Here is a 21,592-nt window from a genome sequence, read left to right as displayed (position 1 = left end):
TGAGGAAAGTTAGCACAAAAAAGTTAGGTCACCATAATATGGTGAATATGAAAATATTATCATTTTTAAATTTTTGTGCAATTAAACATGTATGGCATCAATTTTAGAGAATAATTTAATATAAGAACAAAAAAAAAGTTTTTACGTACTACGTTTATAACTTTTACTATTCAACAATTAATTGGATAAAGTCAAGAAAGTACTCACTTTTAAGAGACCCTCCTACAATTTGCAAGATAGGTGCTTTATGATTTATTTGACGAGGACAAGAAAAAAACACGTGTTGTTTGATTAAGTGTAATTGGTAACCACGTGGAGTTTTAAAGGCAAATTGTAGTATTTACATTTAATTACAATGAAACGTTTAGGTTAATAAGTGAACTCAGCTTTATTAGAAATTCGGTTTGGTTCAATTGCAAGTGGTGATAAGCAAATTACACACCACGCTCATGTTTATTTTGTACATTAAAGTTGTTACCTCTGAATTGTTGTCTGACTCAGTAGTACCGTCATCCTTATCCGTATTCTTAGTACTAATAGATAAATTCACAGGGTTGGGAGATCCATTGCTTTGATCCTGCGATGAAGTTTCTTCAGCAGGATCGTCTTCGTCATCTTTAATTTCGCCTTCTTCCTTTTCGTCATCGTCAGTTTCACGTTTGATTTGGACGGAATCGGTGGGTTCGTGGTCACGCTCCCAGCTGCTTCCACCATCATCAGATTGGCTTTTGGCCTCTTCAGAGTTTGAAGACTGCCACACGTACGATTTGATTTGGAGCAGCTCGAACAGCTCTTGTATGCTTTCTAATTCACTCGACTGAAATTTGAAGCAATAACTCGGTAAACTGGACGCATTAAACTATAGTAAATCAAAGGGAAAGTGGACCTCGGTTTATTTAGTAATCTGGCCGTGTTTCCCATAAAGTATATTGTTAAATTTGAGTTAATGACTTAACATGAGAATTGTTAGTGCAACAATTATATTGCAACATAATCGGTTTTGGATATATATTGTCTCATCAAGGAAGACGATTACGTCATTACGTGATGTACTTAAATTGAAATATACTCACAGTTGGCAATTCTCAACTTAAAGGCATGCAATTTGGTTTTATTCAAATGATTAATTAATAATTACCTTAATGCAGGCTTGTCCGTTGTAAAGGAAGTCCAGCAGATGTTTAAGATGGCAACTCTTGATCCCGGGCAATAAAACGACGCAGGGTCCGTTCGCGTGGACGCTCTCGCAGAGGATTCTGCGCACTAGCGGACTAGCGGTGGCCATGATGAGTTTGTGAGCACTCAGAGTGGTTTTATCGTCGCAAATAAAAGTCATATCGGCGTAGTTTTCTGAAGCAAAACAGGTCTTGATTTCGTCCACTATTGTAGCATGGTGTTTGCCGTAGTGAAGTGTTAGAAGGCCGTGAGAGTCTTGTTCTCCAGCGTACATGGCGAATTTCGTTGTAGGGAGAGGACCACCTAAAAGAAACCATTTCAATGTAGCCGTCTTTTGATTTATCTTAAATTTATCAGGTTGGACTGTAAAAATAGGATAGAGGAAACAAACGGTCTTTTATATGGTGTTAACTAGGTCAATTTGTTGACGAGAGCTTGTTGTGGGGTTCGGCGTGTCATTAATGACTTCCTCTCACAATAAATAGCTCGTAATTATCAGGTAATAATCCCTGAATTGAGAGATCCTCATTATGTTGATGCCCACTGTGGCAAAACTTAAAAATCAGCCATCCTAATTTACGAAGACTATCAACCGAACTATTTCGATTTCGAAGCGAACTAATTCAGGTTTGGCATCTTGCTGCCGATTTCGAAATAAAAGTAAAAACGCAGATTAGATTTTACACAACAGCCAGAAAAAGTAGAAGGATAATATGCAGTAAATCTAGGTCAATATTTTCTTTTGTTTTTTTTCCATACTTTCTGACTACGAAATATGTGGAAATAAGTGTGTTTCTTTGGCTATTATTAAAAATTTCGTAGACAAATTTAAACTTAATTGCTCGGTCAACCTACATTTCTGTTTATTCTTTCTTAATAATAAATTAAGGTACATATTTAAAGTTTTTTCAGTGGCTCAGCTTATGTTCTGACCTTAGGGGTAACTAAAGATTCGAAAGTGCTTATTTTCAAGTTTTAGAACAATACAGAAGTGTCAATGTTTGAGTTATCAGTATTCCCACCCTGTATACATTAACCATTTAGGTACTGAAGTGTCATGGTTCTATTGAGCTAAAAGTAAATCTCCCACATAAGCAACTCAAAATTTCAGATTTGTTTTAAACAAACAATCCCAACGATAGCAGTCAAACCTTTCCAATAGAAAAATATAAACAAATTACTACTGAATTTCTCCAATGACTTTTTAATCGACTTAATTAGTTTGTCTATAATGTCAGTGACACCAACAAATTAAAAACTTATCTAAGTTTAATAGAACCTAAATTAGGGGTCATTAAAGCTTATATTATTGATTTATAACATATAACCGAATCGGTTTTGTTTAGTTTGTAACGTTAACTAAAAAATGCGAAATTTCCATGTATAGAGAAACAAAAATAAAACAGGTGCAAACAGTACCAATTTTGTGCAATAATTAATTCAGGTCTAAAAGAAATAAATGTATGTTCAGTAATTGGGCAATTAGCATGCCAAGAAGGGAGATAATTTAGGTATACACGGTAAGAATCGCTGGACCATAATGATTACAATTCTCCAACGAAATATGTTAATATTGTCCTTGCACAAAGACTTTCACTTCAGCAAAAATTGATATTCAAAACCTTTTTATATAAAGGGTAAACAAAAAAAACTAACCTTTCACAATATTATGTCAGATTTTATGGTTTTTAGAAAGTCCGACCTTCACTTTCTTTAAAAAAAAAAGGGATTTTATGAGTAAACAGTAATGATTGCACCCCTAAAAGTTTTTTGCTTCTATAGTTGGGTGGTCGGGCAGGCAAAACTTACACAACGCACAAGAAACACAACAAAAAAATTAATACATAATACTTCGGAAAATAAAGAATAGAAAATAGCGATTTTCCTAATTTGGCGTGCAATTAGTTTTTGCATGTGAGTATTGTAAAGCAAATTTATTTAAGCGACAACCAAGGTCGCAATGGGAGTCCAATAGAAACATGTAATTTCATAATTGAAGCCGAGTGAAAAAACGAAGGATTATGTAATATTTGTTTAAATGGGAATGTCGGTAATAGTAACAGTTGTCTCTTTTGTTTATTTATTTGGATTGATTAAATTTCGCTTTTTTTTTAGTGCGCCAGGCGAACCGTAAAAACTGAAACAGTGTTGAAAATTTGTCTCCTTTTGCTTGAGGTTAGCAATAAATTTCTATTAGACCTAGATGGAACTAATGAAAACCTCTTTCTGTGTCAATTTATTCTTCAGTTGAACCTTATTGTTGCTATCAGCTACTAAATATTGTTAACTTATGAACAGATTGTTTCAAAGTAACCTTGATACAATTATTGTGATCAGTAATAAATACGTATTAGCATTTCTATTTTGTTTCATTGAATTACATCATAAAGGTTTTTTATAGTAGATTTGATTTATACAATTCATCTAAGAAATTTGTATTCAAATCATTTCAAGTAAAAACTTTATATTAGTTACAGCATTTACAAGATTTGTCACTTGGTGATGGATATAAGGGGTGTTAGTTAGAGGGATCTTAATTACATGCAAAAAATACACTAATATACAGGGTGTTTGAAAAATATAACTTTACTGTATAGTTCCTGTACAGGGTCTGTAGAAAAATGACATATGAAAGTTATGTATGGTTTTCACTTACTCAAAATCAAAATTTCAGTTACTCGCAGTTTACAGGGTAAAACATTGTTAAAAACAAAATACTTATACTGTATACTGCATTTTTTCTTGTTTCATCCTATAAAGTGCGAATACCTGACTTTTTGATAGAACCTTAAGAAAATTCATTTGGAACCATACAACCTTCGTACACAATTTATACTAACCCTGTACCAACCCCTAAAAATGTACTTTTAAATAACCCTGTAAATAGGGAGTTTAGATGTAATTCTATACAAATAACCTACTCTCCCATTATATGTTGGTAAATAACTAGTAACAATACTACATAGTACAAAGATGTTTTCTGTAAATGTTGTAACTGTCACATGACATGACAATAACAGATTCAAGAATACGTCTAAAAGCTAACAGCGTTGCCGGTTTGGTTTTATACAGCATATCAAAACGTCATTTTTTTTATCACATTCAATGTCTCTCATCACGCGTGTGTGTGAACAAAGAATATAAAAATAGGTTTTCCTTTTCTGATCTCCCACGTTGGCGTTACAAAACTACAAACATTACATACATGTTACGCTTAATATTATGTATATATGTATGTATAGCACAACTCGCCTACTTTTACTTTTACTTATTAAGAAGGCAATTCTTGCGCGACAACCAGCTGGAATTATGTCATTTGTGTTTTATACGGGGCGAGCGAAAAAATTACGGACGGATGCACTGATATGAGAGAAATGGCGCTGGTTAACATTAGGTAGCTAGATCATTAGAATGTTCTTGCTAAAGAGTGTGTTAATGGAACTCGCTTATATTGTCGGTTGAATTTTTTTAGTTCTAATTGTTCTGAGAAACTTGCTTTAGCAAATATTTTTTGGAATTTTCAGTTTTCAATTAGCTGCTTAATTTGTATTGGTAATGGTGGGTGGTGAGAAACCGTTGAGTTTCCATTTAAAGAAATTCAATATACTCATACAAGTGAATGAGCGTGCAATTTAAAACCTTATAGCAAAAAGGCTTTTAACTAAAAATAATCGTCATCAGTATCACATCGATGATAATTTTAAATAGTCTCCAGCAGACCTCAACTAACTGAATGGTTTACGAAAAGTAAAAGTTTTATTTTTGAGAGGTCGTTTTTAGAATGGTGAATGTGACTCGTAATGTCTTGCGTAACCGGCAATTTTATGGGTACAGTAATTATCGTTACTTCTTCCATGCTTTGTTTGAATCGTTTTCGGCATGGTCTCTTATGTGTCTCTGCTAAATAACCGAAAAAGTTTGCTTTATTTCAAATTGTTTCAATTTTACGTTCAACTAATGGGTTTATCTTGTGAAAATAGTGATGAATCAGATTGAACAACATTCTCACCTTGCTACAACATCTGGATGTTTGTTATTGTATTGCACAAAACAACTACGTAACACAATTTAAATATTATTATCAATGTTTTATATTAATATTGAAATTTAGTACCAACAATGCAGTGAGTGATAGTGTTTGATGTATTTTTCTTATTTGAGACGTTTAATTACATACTGTTCTCTAAATAGGCTATCCAAACAATACAAAATCAGCTACACAATTAGATTTGGAAGAACATTACAAGAGAAGATTATGACTTTACTAATAAAGTTGTTAATAATACAGCATAGACTTTGAAGCAGTTAAAAAACTTAAAGTCTGACTTAAAGTATGAATTAATGCAATCTGATGACAAGAATGACATTTTGCTTTTTATTACTTCAAAATTTGTATGATCAACCAATGAAAATGAAGAATTTTAAAATTTGCAGCAGCTCACGTAGATTATAGATGCACATGATGAGGTGGGAATCACTAAGTATTTTTAAGGTAAATTGGGAAGTAATTGTTCACATTAATTAAATATAGTTAACGCTCACAGTTGAGGTTTCTTATCAGAGCTTCCCTCACATTCTCTTATACTACATTTATAAATGTAATAACTAATATAGGGCATTTGGTTTGAATCATGTATTCACTGTTGTTATCCAAACTTAAATAATTCAGCATGCAGAGTAAATAAAAATAACGCACTTAATTACACTATGGAATTATCCGGGATAAGTAAGATTAATTAATAGTGAGTAATTACTAGCAGAGATTAGCAGGTGTGATACATAAATAATTGGTTTGACGCCCCCAACATTAATAACTATTGCAGTCGTAAATTGCTTTTTATGGTCGAAAGTTTAGTAACTTTTAGTGGATGTTTGTGGTTTCACGTGCCATGTTGTATAAAATGTACGTAAAAGCATACCACCACGTTAGGAAATTCCTACAGGTCGTTCCTAAACCGCATCTGCCTTATCTTCACTAAAATACTACTGAATCAGCTTATGAAATTTCATCTTTATTGTTTTCTGAATATTAATCATTCAACAATACGATACTGGAAGTGTGAGTTAATTTATTTTGAAGATATGAAGCCATTTGTGGAATCATACGTAATTAAATTTAACAGCTCCGTAACGAGGTCGTAACAAAAAACGGGACACGCATCAATCCATTCTGGAAGTGGCCCAAATTTATAATTATCGTTATTACAACTTGTTTCTTAACAACCGGCATTAGTGTCTGTTAAATCTCTTGAAATATTCGCGTTATTATTCAATGTGGCTCATGTTAATTCTGGCATATGAAGTGAAAAATGAGACGAAAAAGTCAACTCTTTAGGCGTTTTATTTCATCGTTCTTTGCACATTTGCACTTTTAAGGTGCTTCATGAAATTGAACTTTAAAACGAGGCTTAACTCATAAATTACACCAAATATGGTCGCTTTGGGGTGTTGTCTTAAACATGACTCTTCAAACTAATAAAAACAAATGTTGTAGAACACCTGCAGAAAACGAACGGGTTCGTTAACGAGCAACCAATGAACATAATGTTGCAACTTGTTTTGCTGCTCATTTTCTGACATCCTCTGTCTATAATTGATGCATGGAAACTTGTCAAATTACTGTATGTACATAGCGGCAATTACCACAGTTATAAGTACTAGTTATTTTGTCTTTAACTTGACATTATTTAAAAAAACTGTTATGTATAATTTAAAAGCTGCAATACACTGTATTTTTCCTGTCTATAATAGTTTGTTTTACATGGCCTAATTAACAGTGGATAACACTTAAAAATTACACTACCTACTATATTTGTGATTCTTGTATGTTTTCATGAAATAATAATAAAAAAACCACGAGTTGAAGAGGAAAAATTCCTATTAAGAAAATAGACCAAAAATTATAATATTCTTTGCGGTTTACAAGCACAATTTGTATGAAACGCATGAGATTTGTCCATGTAATTTTGCTAACAAAAAATATGTGTTAATATGTTATGTTTACTGTAACACTTTTTTGCCCTGGTAGTAATTTCAAAGTTTACGGTAGTTGGAATAGCTTTTTTGATTTGAATAGGTAGGATATAGACCTCAAACAAATTTTTGGTTTTTCAATTTTACTGGGTTTGGATTTCCTTGTCATGTAGTCATTTTCGATCTTAAAACAGATTAATTTTAGTTACTCAATAATTCACTTATTTTGGTGATCAGAATTGAAACATTTCTGTGTTAAAACTTGTCATTTTAAAATATACAATAATTACACAAATTTTTCTTCGTGAGTATTCTTTTGGTTTTATTTCAAGAGCTCAGCTTTAAAAAAGGTTTAATACTACATTACTTAATTCTGACATTTTTTAATGGGTTAATTAACATAATCCATGAAATTATAACTAATTTTTGCTTGCAATCAAACGCAATATTAATGGAAATTGTTATTGGTGTAATGAGTTGTAACAGGGACATTTTGACCTTTGTTGAAACATTTTGTGGATTTCTTTAAAGAGTGACGGTTTAAAAAAATTGTTTATACACAGTTTACAATTTCAGAATTCCTATAATTAACCTTTAAGTAGTTAGTTGCTGGACTGGACTTTTAACGGGTCAAATAGGTTAGATTTGATTCTAATTCTATTTTAGAAGAATGTTCTTCTTGTGGTAAAATTTGTAAATAAAAGTGTGAGAAAGTATTATTCTTTATTAGTTTCTTATAACTCCTATATGTCAAAGAGAAGTGATCAAAATTTTTTGTTTTTTTTAAAGCATTTGTCAACATTACACTAATCTAGCAGGTTTGGTTTTTCATAGGCCATATAAATAAATATTAAGATAAAAATTCGAATTTATTGGAATCACCTAGTTTCAGAAGGTTCAATATCCAACTGTTAACGTTGATAATAATGGACTGTATTTATTTCTTTGATTTACACTTTATTTCAACTGAAATATACGGAGCAAAGGGGAGGCTCGTGTCCACCTTATAAGACTTGTAGATGCTCTGTCGGTCCGCGGTGTTGCCACTTCTCTCGCACCTCAACATTCCGCCCGCCTTGGAAGTACTCCGGTACTTTCGAAACTATTTAACTAACAACTAATATATAAATTTACGCTTTAAGTCCAATGCTACAAGAAACTTGAACAACTTGCTTATAACTAACTTAATCTAATATTATGTACTACTGTTTCCTTAAAACTTACATTATTGTCATTTAAATAAACCTAACAGTAGCGAAAAAACAAGCCAACAGGCCTTTTACATATCCTTAATATCTTAATTATGATCGGTCTTCTGAGTCCAATCATCATTTGGCAAAACACAAAGCTTGTTTACACCTCTCGTTACGTTGTTATTTCTTACGCGCACTTTCACAACACGTACCACACCGTCCGCTCCAGGCATTAGTTCGGTTACTCGTCCTAGCGGCCAGTTGCAGGGTGGTGCATGATCCTCTTTCAAAATCACTAGCGATCCAATTTGGAGCAAATCTGAAAACTTCTGTTTCCACTTGACTCTGGTCTGTAGTTCACATAAATATTCTTTATGCCACCTAGACCAATAGTGTTGACCCATTACTTGGAGATTCTGCCAGTGTTTTAAACGGTTTTCTGGCACTTGAGTTAAATCTCTTTCTGGAAGAGCTGTTAAGGATTTGCCAATCAGGAAATGCGCAGGAGTTAAAGCTGAACAATCTTCAGGGTCAGACGTCATCGGACATAATGGACGCGAATTTAATATACCCTCGATTTGTGTCAAAATGGTCGCAAGTTCCTCGAACGTTAAAGTCTTATTACCAATTACACGTTTAATATGCGATTTTGAACTTTTAATACCGGCTTCCCAAATGCCTCCGAAGCTAGGCGATTTTGCTGGGATGAAATGCCATTGAATTAGTTCGTTTGAGAGTTGATTGGCAATAATTTCAGACTTTTGTTTTAAAAATTCATAAACAGCTTTAATTTCATTATTCGCGCCTACATAGTTGGTCCCGTTATCGGAATAAATATTTACTGGTCTACCTCGGCGACTAATAAATCGTCTAAATGCAGCCATGAAAGACTCAGTGGTTAGTTCAGTGACGAGCTCTATATGAACTGCCTTGACGGACATACAGACAAATAAGCACATATAAGCCTTTGTAATCTTTGCTCCCCGAGTTTTTCTATCCTTGATATAGAAAGGACCTCCGTAATCAGTACCAACATTTGCAAACGGTGGTGAACTGTTTACTCGACAGGCAGGTAAATCCCCCATCAAATACTCTAACGGTTTTGGGTTCGCCTTAAAGCACACCACGCAATTGCGAACAATATTTTTGCAAACACCTCGTCCCGATATCGGCCAAAAACGCTCTCTGATTGAGCAAAGAAGCGTCTGGACACCGCAATGTAATAGTCGTTCATGTTCTTGCGTTATTATTAATTTAGTTAACCGATGTTTACTAGGGAGAATTATCGGGTGTTTTTTGTCAAACGATTGACTCGCGTTCCTTAATCTTCCTCCTACCCGAATTAAGCCATCATCAATGAATGGATATAAGGTTAACAATTTACTTTTTTTATTAATGGGTTTATTTCGAGAAAGAAGGTCGTATTCGAGTGAAAAACATTGTTTTTGAACGGCAATAATTAAACATTTTAAAGCTTTGTCAATTTCTAAAGGTAAAAGTGCTCCTAATTGTCTCTGATTTTCTTTAATATTTTTAGTAAACCTTAAAACGTACGCAAGGATTCTTACAATTTTCGGTAGAGACGAAAATCTATTTGTTAACTCTGTTATAACATCGTTTTCTTTTGTTAATAACGTGCAAGTCAGGGAATTGCACTGTTCTGGTATAATTTCTGGCAAAACTTCCGTTGGTAAATTCCATTCAGAAAAATTGAGCTTGAGCCATTTGGGTCCAAACCACCACAACTTACTCTGACTTAAATCTGTTGCTAAAGCACCTCTTGACAATAAGTCAGCGGGATTGTCGCCTGAATTCACATGTCCCCAGTCATTGGCGTTGGACAACGTTTGTATCTCACTTACCCTGTTTGCTACGAAAGTTTTCCATCTGGTTGGGGTACCTCTGATCCACGCTAGTACAATTGTTGAATCCGTCCAAAGGTACTGCTTACTGGGCTTTATTTCCAACGACTCGGCTACCTTTTTTACTAAATTACTCAACAGAACAGCTCCGCATAACTCTAGCCGTGGTATATTTATTTGTTTCAACGGAGCTACCCTAGACTTTCCACATAATAAATTTGCAACCCACTCCATCGAGGGCAACTGGCAACGAAGATACACGCAAGCTCCATAAGCTTTGTTTGACGCGTCGCAAAATCCATGTATCTCAAAAGCAACATACCCATTTATCATGGCATGTCTTGGGATCCTAATGCTACCAATATTGTCCAGATCTCGATGAAACTCACTCCAGGACTCCAGTACTTGCTGTGGTATTTGCTCATCCCAACCTACCTTGTGTTTCCATAAATCTTGAATGACTATCTTTGCCCTGATTATCAGAGGACCTAAAAGCCCTAAAGGATCAAATATCTGACAAATTATTGATAATATTGCTCTTTTACTAAGACACTCAACATTTAACATATTAGGAACATTGATTTTATAACAGATTAAATCATTGTTGGAATCCCAGTATATTCCAAGAGTTTTATTTTGTTCTCCTTGGCCAATGTGTATCATGCTGACATCTAAACTTTCATCCAGCTCAAACCTTTTCAAGATGTCATCATCATTACATAACCATTTCCGTAGCGAAAACCCGGCTGATCTGAGAACTGAAGTTACGCTTTTTTGGAGTTCTAATATTTCTTCTTGACTGTTCGATCCTGTAAGCAGATCATCCATATAAAAATCCCTTTTTATTATTTTACTAGTATATGGATGCTCGCTTTCTACTTCTTCAGCCAAGTAAAATAAACATTTTACTGCTAGATAAGGCGATGAAGCATTGCCGTAAGTCACGGTATTCAGAGCATAAATCTTAAGTTCATCGGTTTCTGAAAAACGCCAAAATATCCTTTGATATTTTCGCTCATCTGTATCCACCAGTATTTGCCGATACATTTTTGAAATGTCGGCTGTCATGACATATAAATGAGTTCGAAATCTAGTCAATATAGAAAAAATATCTTGTTGTAAGGTCGGCCCTACATACTGGACATCATTGAGGGATAATCCTGTGTCAGTTTTGCAAGAAGAATCGAAGACTACCCTGCACTTAGTAGTTAGACTAGTCGTTTTCAAGACCGCATGATGTGGTAGGAAAAAACCTTCACTACTTTCTTCATCACATTCTGACATATGTTTAAGTTCGCAATATTCTCTCATAAAATCGTTATACTCTACTCTAAGTTCTGAGTTTTTAATTAATTTTCGTTCAAGCAGCTCAAATCTTCGCTTGGCAATTTCTTGGGAACTCCCTAACATTTTTAGATTGGGCTTAAACGGTATTTTAACAACAAACCTTCCTGACTCATCTCTTTTGACAGTCTTTGTAAAATAATCTTCACAAATTTTCTCACTCTCAGATAATATTTTAGTCTTACTTAATTCTTCCAATTCCCAAAACTTAACAATAATATTATCTGTTAGTGCGTCTGAATTTATCACCAAATTGCAATAATTAACTTGTGAAATTTGTGAACTGCCAGACATTCCTACTTCTCCTGCAATCACCCAACCAAATAATGTATTTTTTAATACAGGCAAATGTTTTCCTAATGTCTCGTAGCCAGGAATTAAAATTCTCCAAACAATATCAGAACCCAACAGTAAATCTATGTCACTTACCTCGTTAAATGTAGGATCTGCCAATTTCATCCAAGTTGGAATTTTAATTATCTGTTTATTAAAACTGACAGTTGGTAATTTGCATATTATATTAGGTAAAACAAGACATTTTATTTTTTGCTGAAAATCACCATTACACGATTGAATAGTTAAACTTGCTAATTTATTTACATTTGTAACTGTTTGACCAATGCCTTTTACTATATGCTCAATTGGAGTCGATATTAATCCTAAACTGTCGCATAACCTTTCAGATAAAAAATTTGATTGTGAACCCCCGTCCAGTAAAGCGCGTGCCTTTATTATTTTACCATTATCTCCCATTAGTAAAACCATCGCAGTCGATAACAAAACTTGGGACGGTCCGCCCAATCGCGCAACGTCGCATTGCGATTCGATTATATTTCGATCGGCCCCGGTCCCAACGCGTGCAATGGCGGCGGTCGAATTCTCGGGTGATTCTATAACGTTTTCTTGAGCGCCAGCGGTTGGCACATTTGGTTGATTGTTAGGAATTTCTCGGTCAAAATGTAAAACTGTGTTGTGTGCCTTATGACATTTGAAACATTTTCTCATTTTGCATTTCCAAAATGGATGTGTGTCTCTAAGGCAAATAGAGCACAATTTTAATCTCTTTACTTCGGAAATGCGCCCAGCTACCGACAAACCCAAAAATTTACTGCAATTAAATACACTATGTTCTTCATGACAGAAGTAACATTTCATTTTTTCAATAGCCGAAAACCCGTAGCCTCGAGTTTTCTTGCTAACTTGACTTTCACCTGAGGGTTTATTAAGTTTGCAGCTTTCCAACTTTTCCAGAATATCGCATTTTTGTTTTAAAAATGTATTTATATCATTCATCGTTGGTAAGTCGCCTGTAATTTTAAAACTTTCCCAATCGCGTCTAGTAACTGCATCAAATTTATTACACATAATGTATATAATTAAACGATCCCAAGATTCAGTTTCTTCTCCTAATGCTTTAAGAGCCCGCAAATGTTTTGTGTATGTGTCAAATAAATTTCTTAACTCAACGTGTGACTCTTTAACAATCTTAGGATGTTCAAAAATATCTCGAATGTGACTGTGAATAATCATATTTTTGTTTTCAAAACGATCTGACAAACTTTGCCAGGCAACAGCATAATTATCAGAGGATACTTGCAACGACTTAATACTTTGAGCAGCCTCCTTCACTAAAGAAGCTCTAAGGTAATAAAACTTCTGTATATTTGTGAGTGTTTCATTATCATGAACCAGTGCTGTAAAAATGTCCTTAAACTCTAACCAATGATTGTAATCACCATCAAAGGTTGGTATTGATATTGGAGGTAATTTTACCATAGAGCGAACCTGATCGTTAGACGTTGAACCAACCACTGATTCAGCATGAACCGCACTCAACCGATCCACTGCAATTAAACTCTCAAAGCGAACCTTTAAAATAGCCTTAACCTCGCCAATCAACTCAAAATATATATTTTCAAACAAAGTTCTTTCATTTTCGCCTGCGTCGGAATCATCTAGCAACTCTATATCTGACTGTAGTGTTTCAAACTCTTCGAAAAGAGGTTCTGTTTTTTCCAACCTAACTTGTAACTGATTGTATACACTATCAGGAACATTAATTTTTCCTATAACATTTTCCTGTAAATAAGTTCTCAAACGAGTTAGCTTGGATTTTACAGCACCCCTTTTGGCTTTCAATTCCGTAATGTTAGCCATTTATGACACAGTCGAAGGTATATTTTACAAAATAATAAATAAACTCTACTTGCCGTCTGACCCGTGGCGCAAATTTCTTGAAATTGCGTTTTCCTTCAAGTGGCGTCAAGTGCACGACTGCACCGCGTTAATAACTTCGTCGATGTGGCCTTTAGTTTCACTAATATGGGCACTGTTTTTGGTTTATTCTTCTCCAAACTTCACCAAAATCCGGTCGATGGACCAATGTTAACGTTGATAATAATGGACTGTATTTATTTCTTTGATTTACACTTTATTTCAACTGAAATATACGGAGCAAAGGGGAGGCTCGTGTCCACCTTATAAGACTTGTAGATGCTCTGTCGGTCCGCGGTGTTGCCACTTCTCTCGCACCTCAACACCAACTACTTTCCAGACCATTTTTGGTTATTTCCATTTCCGAAAATGTACTATAAACTTAAAAACAAATTGTCTTTTCCTACTATAATTGTAGATTGTATTGAATGAGAAATGCATATTCGTACATCAGTTGTAGTTTGATCACATTTAGTTAATTGACGACAATTAGCAGTGGTTAATGGTCGAAAGGTGATAATTTAGTGAATTATTGCTGGTGCGTATTGGATGAGCGATGATGTCGAGCGTCAAAAGAGTGAGATTTAAAGCAGATTATAGTAACAATATGGCGAAGCAATTGCATTATAGAGCATTAGGCAACTTTTCTATTTAAAATGAATTGTGATGTAAGAAGTAGAAATGCAAAGTTACATAATATCGAATCGAAAGTAGTGTTGTTGGAGTTGCACGAGGCGCGCCAGAACAATGCGCAATCCCGTCGTGTTACGGCAGAGCAGCAGGAGAAAATCAACAAGTGTTCGAAAATTGGGAAATGAGCGCGGGAAAACTTACCGGGAGGGAAAAAAAGTCGATATTCCTAAACGGAGACACCCGGAACAGCGTTATCCAAGGGGTGAGCACCAGGAACACCACCTAATAAACACCGAGCCATGGCTCCACAAACACTACACAATCCGTCGGTGCGTTCGCGTCGAGTGTATAATAATATTATATTTTTGGGACACGGTTGTACAGTGCGCTCGGTTGCCCAACAAAATGAAAGTAAAAGTGAACGAATAGAATGAGCCTTCAAAACGCGACGGCTTCGGTCAGTATTCATTCAAGCTAGTCCCGGAGTCCCTGGTCAGGATGTAAACGACGAGGCTGAGCGCGCCCTAGCCGACTAAAATTTACACTTAGCTTAAAATAAATCGGGTTTAATGGATCGCCCGAATTTCTCCCTTTACTTTCCCCTCTTTTCTTCCTCCCACTCTCTATTTCCTCTCGCTAACTCGTTCTCTTTCTTCGCGGATTTCAAGGTTGGGCAGTCGGGTTCCGTTCTATTCGAGGTACCACTCCACTTCTGCTGGACTATAATGGGCCCGAACGCGATCTATTTCGGTAATGGTGAACGTTTTCGTTCCTTACCAACGGATTATTGGCACTCGTACATTTCGCATTGGTGGTGTTCAGTTCATTTGCTTTCACCAACGACTTAGCCAAGGAGACTCGTCTCGAGCCAACGTGGGGCGCAAATCGCCAGTACTTTCACAACTCGTAACACCAGAGAGGGGGCTCTCTGTTGTATAATACGATGAAATAACGATCCTGCAATATGCCCCAGCATGGGAGCTAAATATTTTATTGCACTATAACAATCTCTTCTTTTTCGTCTCCCTTCTTCTCTGATCTTGAACTTCTTCACCGTAATTCTCATAAAATTCATACTTTCACATTTTTGCCATCAATTTCAAAATTGCAAAACAGGAAGAGACGTCTCATAAGCACCTTAACTGTATTGCTGAAAAAAACCATAAACAAATTTATAGTACTAAATGAACAACTAAACAATAAATGTTTTTCGTATTTTGTATTTTGCTTTGAATTTGACAGGAGATCTACAACTTCGTGCTAAAAATAGACATTTTGAAGTAATTATTAGCATTATTTTAATAACAACAAAACATAGATCTCACATTCATCTTCACAACGGAACTGAAATTGACTTGTTAATTGAAATTGTTTATGAAATTTGATTTCAAATTTTATAACTTAAAAAAAAATAGAACTAAAAATTCTACATTTCTTGCAATCAAACTTTAAAGACCCTGTATATTATTTATTATACTACAGTCCCATAAACCAACTTTCGTCATTCACTTTACTAACGTCAAATTAACAACACCATTAACAGTGATTCACCAGCAATTATTAGCACCATATTTGTTTTCAAAAATTAAACAAACGTAAATTTAGTTTTTTTACTGACTCTGCAAGAAAAACGAAAGCGTAAAACGGCCCTAAGCTGTTCGATTAACTCGAACTTAATTTTTTGAATGTGAAGTTGTTTGTTTATTGACGTCTCTCACATCTCAAATACAAACAAGAATGCAAACCAATATAGTGCGTATTTACGAACATAATAAAAGATAACAAAACTATAAACGAATGGAACAAGCGTCACTTTGGTATTACCTTATCATTATTGCAGGTCTAAAAGCGTTGTACGAGAAGAAAGCCAACTTTAAATATTTAGAGTAAGGGTTTTTTTTACAATAAGCGATGATACAAAAGGGATAATATTGACTTATAGCTTCGTAGTATTTCCTTGAATCAGGTTCAATAAGAAGATGATTTAACTTTTTTTCTTATTGTGTTTGACTGACTTAAAGGTGGCCATGCTTGTATAGATAGATAGTTTGTTAAGGTCTTATGTGTTGGCGCCAGCAGTTATCTTATCACTGAAAGGACTACGCCCTTGGTAAGGGGCTCAAAGTACTCTTCCTGACTTTGTAATTTAGCAATAATGATTATTCCATTCATTACTGTTCAGTAAAGCTAAATTCTTTGATGGCGTTTATTACATAATCCACTCGGTTTGCTATAATGTTTGAACTGACTTAAGATAGAATGCAAACGACAAACCCTTTCCTTTCTCCTTTATGGCTACGCGTTGAAATCTTACAAATAAATTAAAATAAGGTCAAATCAACTAAAACTTGCTAAGTGCACGAGATCTTTGAGTAGCTGCTAATTAAACCTATTAATAATAAAACGTCTGAGGGACATTTATTTTAACACTGAAGAAGTGAATTTGAAAATTACGATTTTTCGTTTAAAACTTGAAAGAGACTATGATGCAAACTCACAAAGTTACAAGATTAGTACCGCAGCAGTAATAGTGGCAAGGGAAAGTGCCCATATTTTACCTATACTTTCACTATCGCGTAATGTCTGTCTGGACCTCGGCTAATTCGGAATATCGGCCTCGAAATCGACACTTTATTACGCATTATTATGTAATACGCCTATACAAAGCTTGTGGTCGCTTTTAAAGCTCGCCGAGCTTTTATACAGCCCTTCTATTTCGCCATTGTACTAACCTAACTTGGATCTTTTACGCCATATACAAAAATGGATTTATCAATAACAATAGATAACTTTTTGATTGATGATCGTTACTTCTTAACCTTCAAAAGTCCAAATAGAGATACACCAAATTTGTTTGGATTTCCATCTTTAGGCAAAAATGTCTATGTTATATGATTAAATAAAAAATAGTATTATTTCATGGTTGCTACTTGATATGTATAAATTTTGGTAAAGTTCATATTGGCATAAAAGTAAATAGTACTTTAATGAAATTATTTCTTGAACTGCCATACGACGTCAACCGAAAATGAACCTTATCATAAATTTCACTCACGGGCCACTTAAACTTAAAAAAGCTTTTTTGTTGTCTTGAAAATAAGGATTTTTTTTTCAAGAAAATTTATTTATTTAATTTATAGAAAACATAATACATTTTTGTAGGGATGTCAAGTGTTTACCATTATAGTTAGTTTTAGTAGGATTGTACGTAGTTATTAAGAAAATTAACAGTATTACTTGATGAACTTCAAAGGTGGGAAAAAAGGTTTTTTTGTTTTTGGTTGTTGATTGTCAAGAGAGCTGGAAAGTCAGTTTTCTAAAAAATTCGAGCAAAAATCAGACTATTGAAGATCAGGGGATCTCTTACTGAGTGTAATACCGAGTGCTACCAGCAACTGTACCATCTAGTCCACGTTATGACATGGAGCAGATTGTGATAGAACACCTATTCCAGAAGTGGTTAAATCGATAACCGAGAAGGCCTCCCGGCTGTTACCGAGATACAGCCTTTGCGGTTAAAAATCCACCTCAACGGAAAAGAAGAAGATTGGTCAACTGACGGTTTATTTTGGACAATTTGGACTCTTTGACGAAGAGTATTAGTTGTAAGTAGTTTGTAATTTTTTGTATTAAAGACATTTGTAGTTTCAATGATATATATAGAAGCAGGATTTTTAGGTAGAAAGTAAGTTAGATAGGTTTAGTTATTTACCTTAAAAATAACTTGGCATCCCTATTATAGAATTTTTATTCAAGCTTATTTCTTTAAATTTTCTTTATTTACTAGATTATTAGAATGAATGGTCAGGGTGAATCTGATGCCAGTTATGATGATATAATCATGCAACTAGGAGGTGAGGTGATCTTCAGGATGGTAATAATCATGACATTGTGTTTGTGCTTTTTGTATTCACTGGCTTATTTTTCTGTATATTCAATTTCATTCATAAAATGGCAGTTTTTTTTCTATGACAATGTATACAAGTATTTAAATTTCTAAATTATACATAGAAACTCGATGATGAGAAGAGAGAAACGTTGAACATCAATGCTCCTGACAATCACAAGGGCCACATTCGTTTCCACGCTCCATGGAGCTTGAAAACGAATGCAGCCAAGATTTCTGGTAAAAAGACTGATACATGTCACTTCGAAATTTTCTTGTATAGTTAGCTTTTTATACACCACCACTCACCACTTCTTATTTCTCAGTTATCCCTATTAAGACGCAATATTTGGTAACTAAACTTATCATATAAATCTCTTGCATGTATTAAAACCATTTAATAATTGATTATTAGCAGCAACGGTAAAATTAAAATTACAATACCAGCAAACAAAGAAGAGATAAAATCAAGACCCGAACTTATTAATTAAGTTGTTAAGGATGAAATTGCAAGAGATTGTAGTCAAATCATCATGACGTTTGCTTTTAAGGTACGTTTCGTGAGGTATTCTAATTTATTCTCGCCTATACAAGACAGGAAATATGCTTGAGTTTTTTCATACCGAATGATATTCCAGCTTTAAAGTTGTATTCAAATGTGATGAACATTGTAATAAGGAAAAATGACACAACGAAGTGAAACGTCCAATTCGTCGCACACATAAACAAAATAAACCAAATCGTAAGATGGGAAACAAACGTGCGTTTAAATAATCAGGCATTGTTCCTTCTGCGTTAAAGAAAGTGTGTTTTGTTGGTGAAATTCTGCTGTTTACAAAAAAAAAACTTGACGTAACTGGTTGTACAATAAGTAGATGAATTCGGGTTGCATAAAGAGAAGCAAGACTGAATTGTGGTAAGGTCAGCTGTTGCTGGTTTAACCCAAAACTGATGGGTCTGAAAAAAAACCAAAATTATTTATTTAGGTAATGGAATTAATTGCAGATTATTCGCAGTGGTTATTAGTTGGCATCGCGTATAAACAGCAATGTTGTCTGTTGCTGTGTCAGTCCAAGCAAGACTACTTTCACTTCCCTACAAAGCGGGGACCTTGAAAGTTTCAAACAGGTAAATTCAGTCTCGAGGACAGTCGAGCCAACACAAAACTATCAATTACTTAATACGAAACTTGCCTGTATTACGCCATTCGTTATTTATGAGATTCACATCATCAGCTTTGTTTTTTTTAAACATTTTTTAAATTGACGATTATTTTGCACTATTAGAAATAAGTAAGGCCACGGAAATGTTAAATGTGCGGGTGCTTTAAGGCATTAAAACCAAAAAAATGTGATTATCATTAGCATCAGGAACTGTTTATTAATTATACCATACTAGACCAGTACTTTTGAGTTTATCTACAATGAACATCATATTAAGTTTAATCAGAAAAATCAACACATGTTATAAGGTCATATAAGATGTTATGATTCAAATTTGTTATTGATAAAAAGCAATAGTAGACCTTACGAGCAAATTAACAGAATTTACAATCTCTTTATAGCCAATGTAATGGTACAAAAAAAGAGAGCTACTGGTGTAGCTTATTTTATACAATTTTCTTGTTTGTATAAAAAGGAAAATAACATTTCTTATAAAAACAGTTATTAATAACAGGGAGAATAAAGTTTACTTACAAATTATAATGCATTTGTGAGTGTGCAAGTGTCAAATTCGTTTGAAACAATTTAGCATTCTAATTGGAATTTTCGTAAATATGTTTACTAATAACAAGCAAAAAGAGACTTATATTATACCCGAAAATTAATTTCTAAATTTAGAAGTATTGTGACATTTTTGTACTTGTACCAACCTTTCCAGTGACTTCAATTTTGGTTGAAGGAAACGACGCAAATACCAATTAGAATTCATGGGTAAGCAATGTACGTAATCAGATGCTTGAGTGATTTAAAACTAAAACATGTACTTAAGTGTTGTTATTATGAATACATAATGTAATATCGGAATAAATTTAACGCTTTAATTACTAGTTTTTTTTCTATAGACGCCCGCGGGACAGTTTGTTCTTCAAATATGGATGAGTAGTTGATTAATGTGAGCTGATGGTTGAATGTAAATTTTACGGTGCAAAATTAGGAAACGGGTAAACACTTTCTTAAAGCTTGAATAACGTGATAATAGTTACGCAAACGTTTTTGCATCCAATTCGCTTTATGGTTTGGATAAAATGTCTATCAAAACTAGAGCGAAATAATATTTAATTAATTTAACAGTGGTACATATCTGGGTATATGCCAAGCAAGCAAACGTGCGACATTAAAAGAATTCCTTTTGGTTTTTACTTTTACTTTCAATGTTAGCACACATACGTACCGTTTAAATACCACTTGCGCTTAATACCAATGCAGAAGCGGGGGTGCTTAAAAAAACCAAGAGAAAGTTAAATGTCCTTAAATGTACAATTATGCAAATCGGGTTAGGTCGCCTCGGGTTTGTTTACAGGCCGCCCTTTTGCCTTTTACAAATTCAATAACACAATCTCCAATGTTGTTTTAATTTTATGATTATTATTATATATTGGTTTGTCGCACATCACTTTCAAGTCACATTACTGTTTTGTTTATAGTCAGCATAATTTTCTTCTCTGGTGTACGATTCCGACGTTACATAACAAAGCTTGCTTTTTTGCATTGAAGCTGGAATTTTGCAATGTTGCTTTATCATCCTAAGGATGGGTTATTGTGATATAAAAGTTTTTTGATAGCTGATAGTACATGTAGTAAGTATACGTAAAACAAGCTGAGAGTATCATATATCAATTTCTACGAATAATGTTGGTTTTTGCCTGGTTAATGATTACTAAACAACATTCTTACACTATCCATATTGTGCCTTGTGGCAACATTTATGAGAAATTAAAACAACGCGATATGCAATCGCGACTAGGAAATTTTAATGGTAAACGACCAGAATTTGTATCTCGGTATTCCAGCAATGTATAATTGAAATTTTTGACCCAATTATGTTCTTAATATGATTTAATTGCATTTCAACGTATACCTATGAACCGTTTGGTTAGCTCTACTATCCATAAAGGCCTTTATGGATCTACACATCGATACAAACCTTTAACCTTGCTTTTTAAATCGAGCAGTACATAATTCCGCGTAGGAGTCCTTTCATTGTTAACCTCCTTAAATTCCGAATTAGCACACGGACAATTTCTTTTTAAATTACACGATGTTGCGTTATTTCCGTCCTGCAAAATCGTAATAAACAAAGGTCCAATA

General features: G+C 34.3%; 1 protein-coding gene across 2 annotated transcripts in view; it reads right to left on the bottom strand.

Moving 5' to 3' along the window:
• Positions 1–21,592, bottom strand: part of ken (zinc finger and BTB domain-containing ken and barbie protein) — a 28,182-nt gene that overhangs the window by 2,373 nt on the left and 4,217 nt on the right. The window contains exons 1-3 of one of the 2 annotated variants that reach the window (XM_081994264.1): positions 14,597–15,366; positions 1,139–1,479; positions 479–817 (exon numbers count right to left, since the gene is read on the bottom strand). In XM_081994264.1, coding sequence (XP_081850390.1) covers positions 479–817; positions 1,139–1,450 — 651 coding nt within the window. In that variant the 5' untranslated portion in view covers positions 1,451–1,479; positions 14,597–15,366. Of the gene's footprint in view, positions 1–478; positions 818–1,138; positions 1,480–14,596; positions 15,367–21,592 lie in introns of those variants that run through there. The other variant, XM_081994263.1, reaches the window with a different exon arrangement.

This window comes from Ips typographus, linkage group LG16, assembly GCF_016097725.1.
Source record: "Ips typographus isolate SLU linkage group LG16, UJ_Ityp_2.0, whole genome shotgun sequence".
NCBI classification, from domain to species: Eukaryota; Metazoa; Arthropoda; class Insecta; order Coleoptera; family Curculionidae; genus Ips; species Ips typographus.
Note: the sequence above shows the minus strand (reverse complement) of the source record. Positions and strands in the feature narration are given on the sequence as shown.